This window comes from Petromyzon marinus, chromosome 10, assembly GCF_048934315.1.
Source record: "Petromyzon marinus isolate PM22_M1 ecotype Great Lakes invasive population chromosome 10, UKy_Petmar_22M1.pri1.0, whole genome shotgun sequence".
Taxonomy (NCBI): domain Eukaryota; kingdom Metazoa; phylum Chordata; class Hyperoartia; order Petromyzontiformes; family Petromyzontidae; genus Petromyzon; species Petromyzon marinus.
In genome coordinates this window covers 8959966-8971162 of record NC_133676.1, presented here as the reverse complement: position 1 = coordinate 8971162, position 11197 = coordinate 8959966, and the positions used below count along the sequence as shown (strand labels likewise).

Sequence of the window (11197 nt, the reverse complement as noted above, 5' to 3'; positions counted from 1 at the left end):
TGCAATGAGGCGGCGTTTATCCATCAGTGGATTGAGAATGGCTGGAATTTATTTTCTTAAGAGTTTTTTTTTTGTAATTAATGTTCACTGTCCCTACTAAACTGGAGCTTCCCGTGTCTCTGTTGTGAAAGAGATAGTGATTCTAAAAGGGTTTCCACCGCATCAACTAAAGTGAAGGCGACGAGTGATGTTCCTAAAAGAGTGTTCCCTGGTGGCTTTGACTGGCAGTGCTGAAAGGGGAGAAGAGCTTTCTCCTCAACACGTGTTCACTCATCCACCAGCATTCATCTGATAAACAGCGAAACAAAATCGCCATCATCAATGATACTTTAACGCCTGCACTTGAAAATGTGGGCCGTACAGTTAAGTTTCAACCAGCATGACTACGATTCTTTTTTAAAGTTCAGAAACTGGCACGTGAGCAGGAATCTTTAATACATTTTAGTATTCTTCGCTGTACCTATGGGCCTTTTCTGGAGTGGAAGTGCACATGTTACACAGTTAAGAGCCATTAAAGCGCACAGCAGCCCTGGAGCGATGCTGTTTACATTGTCCCTTGCGCTTCGTTAAATGAACACAATAATTTACCAAACTACGCAAACATTCCCAAAGTTTCCATGCCCTCGCTCTGCCAAAACACACCTCTCTCAAAGCACATACATGCATTACGTTATTTACAGGAAGACTGAAGGTTTTATTGATTCCGTTGGGCCTCTGTCACAGTACATACACGAAGATGCGCACACAGAGGCAAGTACAACACAGTCAAGCGTGCTCCCTGGCTATTATTACACACACGCCGCGCGCACAAATGCACTCACGTAATGTCCACCCATAGAGTACCTTTAGAAAAAGAAATATGTTTTGCCACAATTGTATTCCGATTGTGCTATCGGTGTCGTGTCATGAGACGGAGTATCTTTTTGGATCTTTATCAGAGCAATGCAATAATTCCTGTTGGAGAATAGCCCGCAGAAGCGGATATTACAGAGTTAACGCTTCATACTCGCTTTGCCACTGGGAGTTCGTTGAATGGCAATCAAACCAACATTTTTTATTCTCAGAACTGGAATCTGCCAAAATCAATCACCGACCAAATTTAATGGAATGGGGATTTTTGTGCAGTCATTGGTGAACGAGTTGATGTGACGAATTCACTTGTGAATTTGGTTTAATCAAAGGTGGCTGAAACCTAGAATTGGGATCCAGAAATTCAGTAGTGCCAGCTCAGCGCTCTGAACTCTGAGCCATCCTGACACCACATGAGGGTACTCAAGGTGCACCCACAGGGTACTTAAGGTGGACGTCTAGAGAAGTGAAAGAAACAGGGAAGAGGTGTTTTGTGGAGGGAAAACGGAGGGTGACTGAGACATTTGTACTCTCAAGTGATAGTGCTGAATTAGACTACATACTAGTTCCGTACGTACATATATTTGTGTTTAAAAGGAGAGGGTTTGATTATCCTTAGCGCCTCCTGGGGTATGTCTGCGGGCACAGATCAAGCAGCTAGCCATCAGAAACTATAGCACTTATGTTCAATATGCTCCAATATTGAGACGCCCTTGTTAACACTGAAGCTTACAAAACGACTCTTACCAATAATTGACACGCACGCTCATACACTTGAAAAAGACTTACGACATTTTACAACATGTTTTAGTATCCGTAACAGACGCCTTGTTTAAATGTGGGGTTTTAAATGCACACTTATCATTTCACACAAGACGGGGCTTCATGTACACGAAACAGCACGGACAGATACGGTCTTCACATCTAATATGTAACTCGTCTGCGCTGACAAACAATAACATGTACACCATTATTGCTTACGAGGGAGAGAGGGAGCTTCCTCAATACCAAACTGCCCACGTGTTTTTTTTTGCACTCCCTGCATAGGTCCCGCAGTCAGCCTTGCCTGGTTCAATGTAGCCAAACACAGTGCAGAGGTCCAAGGCATTCATTCATTCATCTCATGGTCCTGTGGTCACGTTTTGGAAAAAAAATACTACTTTTCACCACAAGCAGATGCCACTTTCCACGTCCTCGTCCAAAGGAGCCATTTTGTGCAAAGGCAGATAGTTCCGAAACAAACAGTGGAAAGCGATCCCACAATTATTGGCGGTAGAGTATTGTAGCGAGCGAGCAGGGTTATCATGAAGTAGTGCCGTCCATGGGTCACCGACATTGTCCAAGCAGTGAAGATCCTTTGCTGGACGAATCGGCTTCATACTGGCAGGAAGGAGCGACGTCATTTTTAAACTTAATGCCTTCGTCTTTAAAAGTGCACTAGCATGGGTTCTCATTTTAAACCATGACATTGAAACACAGTTGGAAGTATATATTTTTGTCGTATTACTAGTCATTGTTAACTTTATCACTTTTGGAAAACACGTGTTTTCTGTCTTGTTGCATTACACACCCGTGCACTTGCAACAGTGGTGTCAGAAACAGCAGCAGGAGATGCGGTGGGAAAAAAAATCGAAATAACATGAAAACTTAAACATAATAAAAATAACACGCAAAACATAAGTCGGACAAAAAATGTAACAATTCCAGACATTTCCATGAAACTGTAAAACAAAAAACCAGGGACTCAGTAGGGGGCAAAGACGATGTGCCGTGTGCACGGATGAGATGTCCTAATTGGCCCCGGTGCAGGTCTTAGGATGGCCTGAGAGAGGCCTGGCCCCGCAAGCAGCGAGGCCGCGGTGCCAGCGGCGCTGCGGAGGGCCATGGGAGAGGCCATGCCGACGGCGGTGGCGGTGAGCGGCGAGGGTAGGAACCCTGCTGCCGCCATCGCCGCCATCAGTGGCTTGCTGAGGTCTTTATGTAGCGCCATCTTTGCCTGCGCCGAAAACAGTGGGCCACAGGAAGAGTCACCCATGCTACCCCGGTGAAATGTCTCGGTTTTAGCAGCAATCTGAACGAATACGTCTTGAATAAATACGTCTTTTTCCACAGCACAACTGAGCTACGCAGGGGCTGTGCCAAGCTAGCCTGGCGCAGCTCAAAGAGGCACCAGGTTTTTTTTCCCACTGCAGAAACTGAGCCATACCACTGACATCACACGCAATTAATGCATTACACTGTGTAACAAAAAACATGTCCCTGAGTAGTAAGTGTTGTTTCATAATTGCTGATGCTTCAAAAGTACAGAAAATGGCTATTATTCCCCACAAACTTTGCTTTTGTGACCAGGCCAGTGATATTTTGAAATGTACCTATTTTCAACGAGAAAACGTGTACATGTGTCATTCCTTCACATAAAGTCCTGGTCACAAAAGCAAAGTTCGTGGGGAATAATAGCCATTTTCTATACTTCCTAGGCATAAACAATAAAAAATATAACACTTACTACCCAGGGACAAAAATCGTGTTACATCGTGAATTATCAACCCCGCCCCTGGCCCTGTTTGGTTCCGAACCAAAATCAATGTGTTGTGAGACCAGTGCACTATGGGTTGGTTCTGGTTGAGCACAATAGTGGAAAACTATCTGTACCATGGGAGCCCCATGCTGGCTTGGCTTCGATGTGCCTATGGAAAAGAGATAAGTGTTTGCACTGATGATGCAAATAGGATAATTACGTTGATGTCCGCCAGGGCTCAATTTCTCTATAAATACTTTTTGGGTTGCTGGTAGACTGGAGGAGGCAGGTGACTAATATCTGCAGCCATAGCGAGAGGTATACTGGATGTGGTGTGCTGGGTGCAGATATTTTTCCAGGTTGCTTATCTGGGCAGACCTGATTGAAAATAGGCACTGGTGTTAAAGATGGTTTAGTCTGAGTCAAGCCATTTTCTGGGCCATGAAGGATTTACTAGACTTGGATGAAATTAGATTTTGTAATTATCTTATAAATTAGCTGTAGTACTGCCAGTCAAACCACAATAAATCCCATCAGTTAATCCCTTATTGATCTAATGTGACAGAACGACAGTTGATTAATTTTTTATTTTACGCATAAATTATCGTTATCATGTAACTATTTTTTTAAAATTCTAATAAATATTCTCAAATGCATGCCTTTTTTTCCTTTATTTCCTTCATCCTGAAATTAATTTACATGGATCACACTATAGCCCGGTGAGGAGACAGCCCAATTTAACAGAGCACTGGGCAGAAGCAGCGGGGGCGGCGGCGGCGGCAGTGGTGGCGGTGGTGGCAGCAATACCGCGGGGTTCCAAGCAAGGCGACACGCGGGGGAAATAATTTCACATAAATCATGTTAATTTTACATAAAAATAATCCAATTCCACGAAACAAATCACTTGTGTTGCGGTTGTAAAGCGAATGAAGAGAGGCAGCTCCATTGCAATCCCCACAATTGAAATGTGCAGCTATTTCTATTGTGGGGATTTTTTTACCTTTTTAGTCGCAAAAAAAGGTAATTTCATTGCCTAATTATATTTTTTGGTTTACATAGAAAATCATTGCATTAGATAGCTACGTTATCTCAATTTATATATATTAGTCAGTGGCACATGCCTATATTAAGGTAATTTTAGGCTCTAAGGCAGGACAATATTTATTTTTGGCCTCTTTGGATTCTGCCATTGTCCACCACATTCTGAACTCTGTGTAGGCCTCGGCAAGGTAAGGTAAAAGGTAAAAACAACGAGCCTACCTTTACCCTACCTTTTACCTTACCACAATACAATCACTCTACCCTACCTTTTACCCTTCAGCAGGTAAGGTAAAAGGTAAAAGCAACGAGCCTACCTTTACCCTACCTTTTACCCTTACCCCATACAAATTACCCGATTACAGGGTAATTACTGGTGTATCACACATGAAAAAGGTTTATAACAGGTAAATGCTAGGTAGAGTGCTTTATTCATCTATAGAATACTCTCGATTATTCCAATTTTACACGCTTTCTTTAAACTCACTCTGTTGTTGACGTTGTCGTTGTTGTATCCTCAAATCTTGTAACTCAATTTTAACCCACTTCCCAATGTGGTTTCGACTGCGAACTTAGTATACTTATGCCATACTGATGACAATACTGTATTCTATCATTAAAAATAAAATAAAAACATATTTTTAAACATTATTTTTCATGTTATGTTTCGGCTTGGGTCTAATTGTCCACGGTCAGCTAACGTTGGCTGTAATTGGCCACGGTCCCTTACGTTATGCCAAGCTTCGGGGCCACTTCCTGGAGTCGTGGAGTTCTGCCATTACTCGTAGATGTCATAACAGAGTGTTTAATTTTTTTTTTATATTACTTATTAAATGGCGGCCATGGACTGCGCCACAGAGCTTTTAGCAGTAAACAAGGCACCGTATTTACCGGGTAATACTTCGCGCTGCCTTTACCCTACCGGGTAATTCTTCTGAGCTACCTTTACCCTACTACCCTTTACCTTACCCCTTGGCATGTCGACACCTTTACCCTTTTACCCGGTAAAAAAGGTAAATTACCTTACCTTGCCGAGGCCTAACTGTGTGTTGGACCCATCAATGCCTTCTTTGGCCACTGAGCAATCAGGCCCTAAATGGATGAGCTCATGAGACCCTCCCCAAACATGAGCTCATCATGCCCAGCAGCCTTGAAGATGTGTCACTGTAGCCTATGGTTACCACCTATGGTACATTAACACTGAGACGTATCAAAGGAATAAAGAATATTTCGATTTAAAGCTTTCGTGACTGCAAGGATTCATCTACTTTGGTTCTTTCGGTAAAGTCACGTAGAATGAGAATAAAATAATAAATTGATAAAATAAAATAACACAATAATATTCTCACGACGTTTCGGCTACAACACAAGCGGCCTTCATCAGGTGAAGGGACGAGACTGTCTGGAGGACAGCGCCAGACAGTCTCGTCCCTTCACCTGATGAAGGCCGCTTGTGTTGTGGCCGGAACGTCGTGAGAATATTATTGTGTTATTTTATTTTATCAATTTATTATTTTATTCTCATTCTACATGACTTTACCGAAAGAACCAAAGAAGATGAATAAAGAATATCTCATACCAGAAGGAAGAACTAGATGAAAACATATTGGCTTGTGTGGTGTATTATTATGCAAGTAACACAAACTGGGAATGTTAATGTCCTTGGGAGACGCATAGATTTCCCAAGACAGCTACTTCAAGACGAGGATTTCTTCTTCTTGAGGTAGCTGGAAAACCGCGGCAGGTGGCAACCCTCCTGTAGACCCGATGAGGGGTTGAGCCCTACTTCATGGCATATGCTGTGTAACAAACACACATTGGTACTGGTGCCACAAGGAACCCCGCGCTACAGGCTGCAGTGAGGTGAGGTAAAGGCGATGTGGAGTCGGCCTTACCGTGTAGTGAACGCTGCTGGCTTGGAAGGCTGCAGCGGCGAGATGGGATGGCAGAAAGCGCGTGGCAAGAGGCCCGGCCAGCTCCTTCGTGAGCCCCAGCTTGTGCTGCCACACAGAGAAGGCACAGTAGTGGTGATTTACAGGATGTACATAGTGTGACGATAATAACAGAGCCCTGTTTTTATGTATGGACATAAATAGGAATGTGCTGTAAGCGAGTTCATGTTCAGGTCCACACAAACCACAAAGTTCATGTTCAGGTCCACACAAACCACAAAGAGGTTATGTGGCCAGTACTATGTAAAAATGGCCACGTTTGATACACCCAGTGCTGATGTTGGAATACTGCACAAGGCGTTTGTCTTAAGATGAGATGCAGATCGTGGCATAGCTATCGAGTACGTAGACAATGATTTCCATCACCACAATCTGGATTCGAACCCGAGTCTGTGGAATCTCGCAATGCAGCAAGGCTCACACCAACGCTGCTCCACAGGGGCTCACAATTGTCATTAGCCACATGCAGCACAAGCACGGTGCTCGGTTGAAGATAAGCAGTGAGGATTGACACTCTATCAGCGGTTCCCTGTATTGGAGTTCATCGATTGTTTTCAGACGAATGTTGTGAATTCTATTTCAGAATTTCACACCGCGTCTTCTCTGTTCCAACAATCTGCAGTGCTTCAGTACAGCACATCTTGGAAAAGTAGAGCAATCTGGTGCAAAGCCACTCCCGCAAAGAGATTACACCAAGGCTTTCCCGTTTTTATTTTCTAACTGCCGGCCGTGAATGCTTTTAAGGGTTTGTGGCGGTAGTGGCGGCGCATAATAAAACACACCGAGTGTCGGGCCATATTGACGTAGGGATCGAATTTGGACAGAAACTGATTTTTCTTCCAGCAGCCAGTCAACAACCGGGCTGAATTTATGAGAATCCAAACTTGTAGCCAGATTTCATTTCTAATCTGAGTAAAAAAATCGGACAGAAATGGAATACACCTGGCAATGCCCAGTCGCCAAATTGCTTACAGTCGTAAGGGTTTAGTAACACAATACTAATATGGGAAGCTGTTTTAGTAACCCCTGCATTACACACACACACGTGGCATTATGGCTGTGCCACATGCGGTTAGCAATTACATGCAGACCGGTTTTATGCGCATAAGTATTTACGATTAACGCTTGCCAGCTTTCCATGGCTGCCTTTATGTTGATTAAAATTCAGTCTTCGGACAATGAACCGCGCACCTCGGAAAAACCCATTAAGAGGTCTTCATTACTTTTTTGTCAATGTCATCCAAATGGGTTCTCGTTTAAGCGGTGTGTGCAGTTAGCCAAACATATGCATTTTCATCCATCACCAATGCCTGGTGCTACTAATAGATGGTGAAAACATTTGGCCCTCAAGAGATCAAATTCGCAGAATTACATTGATCACACAAATAATAACGCTAGAAATATACAATGTGGGTTATTTTGGATACCTGATTTGGAATCAACCGGTCACATTTTATATTAGTTTGACAGGCGTGTCTCGCTAAAGGAACAAAGTACCTTCCTCGAAAATTTCTAGCGAAGTGAACCTCATTAAACGATCATCGTGTTCCCATTAACTCCCATGTTAACAGCCGAGTTACGTTTCAGCCACACAATGTTCCACTCTACAAAAAACTTTTTTTACGTGAGAAATACAAATTAATTTTAAAAAAGAAAGTAATAAAACATCAAATATAACACTTTACACCCATGAAGAACCACAGTGCTTGCAGGTGCCTGTTCACCCTTCCACCCATTACAGCGCCACCACAAGGCCCCCCCCCTCCCCCACATGGTGAATCACGTGCACACTCAGCACAGTACAACTGGTAAACTAACAGCTGGAGGCCACAGTGTGCTCCCTGCCACCACGGAACGCATTTGATCGATCAGTCTCTGCTCGTTATGTGAACATTTGCTCGTTTTGCGAACAAATTAGTCAAATTTCAAATTTCTCGTTATGCTGAATTCTCGTAGAGAGAATGCCCGTTAAGCGAGACAAACCTATATTCAATTCTCTTGTGGAAGCAAATACCAAAAATGCTGGTGTCAATCTCACCACGAGATGTGTCCCTTGGCGTCGTTGGAGTTTGTTGTAGGGGCTGAATTTTGGCTTTGGGGGCCTCCCTGCCTCCTTGTCCTTGTGTTTCCGACTGGCCATGTGCTGTTGCACACAGGTAAATTACAACCGCACAGTTATTTACGCTGTATTTAAATTAGGGGGTGAACCATTTTGTGGTAAAAAAAAATGGAATCGAACCAGATCATTGGACTGGCCGAACAAGGATCAGTACATAACCTGATCAACCTCGTGTCACGCCAAAGGAGGACCCTGGTGATAAGGTTTTGAGACTCAATAAAGTCTCACTTCATAAAGGATGTATAGGGTTTGTGTCACCTCTCAGCCACATTACCATGAACTGTAATGGACCAGTGGATTTGTGCATGGAATCACTACGAAGCAATTAACTTGAAAAAACAACCTTGGTATAGAAAAAAAACAACAGTAATTGAACAAACATGTGAAAATGTATTCTAAATGAACATTACAAATATGAATTAATAATAGGGCAGACTATGAAATAATGTATATATTAAAAGTAATTAAGAAAGAGCAAAATACAATAGTTGAAATTACAGTTATGATTCGTAATACAATTTTAATCAGACATTACCATATCAAAAAGTCTGCATCCGAATACAAAACAAATACGTTCACATTTGCTAATTAGAGACAACCCAAGTTGTGACATAACAAAACAAATTTCAGAGAAAAAAAAGCTTGCAAATTTAACCGAAACAACTGCACCTGCTGCAGCTGTGTCTCTGAGTTGACCTTGATGTCGCACAGTTGGCAGTGGAAGGCTTTTGGCGGTGGCGCCGGGCCCAGTTTGGTGCGAGCTCGGGCCGCTTTATGCCGGCTCGAGTGGCGAGGGAACGGTCTGCCCGACGCCTTCACCTCCTTGCCCTCCATCATGGCCTTGTGCCTCGCACCTGTCACAACCACCAGGGTCGGTTTTAAATTTACGAACAAGGTAGAGGTTTTTTTTAATCTCTCTACGCGGTAAGAGTGGGGGGGGGGCGCACAAAGCGAAACCGCACAAGGAGGCGTCTGCCTGCCAAGTAGTACAGAAATTTCACAACATGTGGTCCCCAAGCAGCATATGCGCGAATTCGAAGTGTACCGTGAATGTTTTTGGATTTTTTTATTGCAAAATTGCACAAACCAAACCCGCATAAAGGGATGTAAACCTCACTACTCATTGTTTTTTTCGGTAAAGTCACGTATGTAGAAATACAATAAAATTATATTAAAACAAAAAACAATCACGACGTTTCGATCACAACGCAAGCGACCTTCATCAGGTGTCAAGAACAAATCACGGAGGTAAATACAACAAAAAGATGAGAGACGAGAATTCAACTGGATGTGAAGCACATCCAGTCAGGCCAACAACACAGACACTTCCTGGCGGACCACGAATTTCAGAAGAGTGTTAAATTTCGTGTTCAACCTTTGTACTCTGTCACCATCACAAAAATAAGAATATGAACCCGAGTCCAGACATCCACGGCAACACTGGATGACAGAGAATGTGTGTCCAGCTAGCTGACAAAAAAGCGGCAGGCCAATTTTCACCAATGTTTTCAGGCATAATTTGGTTAAGCAGGCAAACCCTACGATGGTTTTGACTGTGTGCGTCTCATCAGTAGGGTGTGGCAATATGATTGCCACCCAGATCTAATTAGTATAATTCTCAGACCTTTGTCAAGCCACTGTTGGATTATGCTGGCCTGTGCGGGTTGGGTGGCAGGGTTGGCAGGTCTGGTTCAAATATCATTCACCACTTGCCATGGTCAGAAATGGAACGCAGGTCGCCGGTTTCCCAGTGAAATGCGTGAACTGCAGCACAACCAATTCACCCTCTGATAATTAGTAGGGACAATAGAAAAGTTACATGGGTTCCATCACCACTATTTTGGCTCATTCAATTGATTGTGATATTTGACGCCATTTTCCAAAACACCTATTTGCCAAGATACATTGCTTTTAAGTACAAAACATATGTGCGCGATCTTTCTTCCTACTGTATTTGATTAAATTTAGGGATGGCAGGTCTAGGTGTGGCTTTATAAACAAACGCCACTGGCCTGCATCGTGTTAATGGCAAAAGGCATTTAAATGTATTTAATTTATTCTGCGCTATCTTGGCAGTTTGTGGGGTATAACAAAATATAAACAAACGGGAGTCTGTTTCACACCAGAAAATCCAGAAGCATATGCCTGTGTTTTTATTTGATATTGTTCTCTGTTGCCCACGATCTATTGAGGATGCACATACTTTTATCACAAGTTAATGTAGTTGTTTTCAATTTATAGTAATCAGTGTCCTTAAATTATTCAGCAATAACCTAATGAGGTGCCAATACTCCTTTTAAGAATGGATCTGCTTTAAATATTTGATTCCTTATTGAGTATATTACATGTGAGAGGAAGCCAGAGTAATAATGCACAAAGCATTTGCATTAATCAAAACGGTTCGTTGTAATACTTATTATCTTATGCATTAAGTCTTGTAATATAGGTTTTCTCCAGGCATTCTGGTTTCATCTTTGCAAAACTTCGCAAGCAGAAACTCTATTTAAAAAATTAGAATTTCCAAAGTGAATACATAAATATGAATAATCCATAAACTCAACATTAAAACAATTTATAATCAGTTTAAAGTCACATCCTCTCAGAACTTCAGTGCAATGTTGTGTTAAGTGTTCATGAGACATTTCTTAAATTTTAGAAGAAGGGGAAGTTATTCGTGGGGAAGTGTCATTGTTGGTTCACTGAGCCAGTGGACAAGCGAAA

At 42.5% G+C, this 11197-nt stretch overlaps 1 protein-coding gene across 1 annotated transcript in view; it reads right to left on the bottom strand.

Annotated features, from left to right (window-relative positions):
• Positions 1–418: 418 nt before the first annotated feature.
• Positions 419–11197, bottom strand: part of LOC116940961 (zinc finger protein 385D-like) — a 45893-nt gene continuing 35114 nt past the window's right edge. Inside the window, exons 6-9 of the mRNA XM_032951420.2 lie at positions 9146–9330; positions 8396–8500; positions 6301–6405; positions 419–2845 (exon numbers count right to left, since the gene is read on the bottom strand). Of these exons, the coding sequence (XP_032807311.1) occupies positions 2594–2845; positions 6301–6405; positions 8396–8500; positions 9146–9330 (647 nt within the window). The 3' untranslated portion in view covers positions 419–2593. The remainder of the gene's footprint in view (positions 2846–6300; positions 6406–8395; positions 8501–9145; positions 9331–11197) is intronic.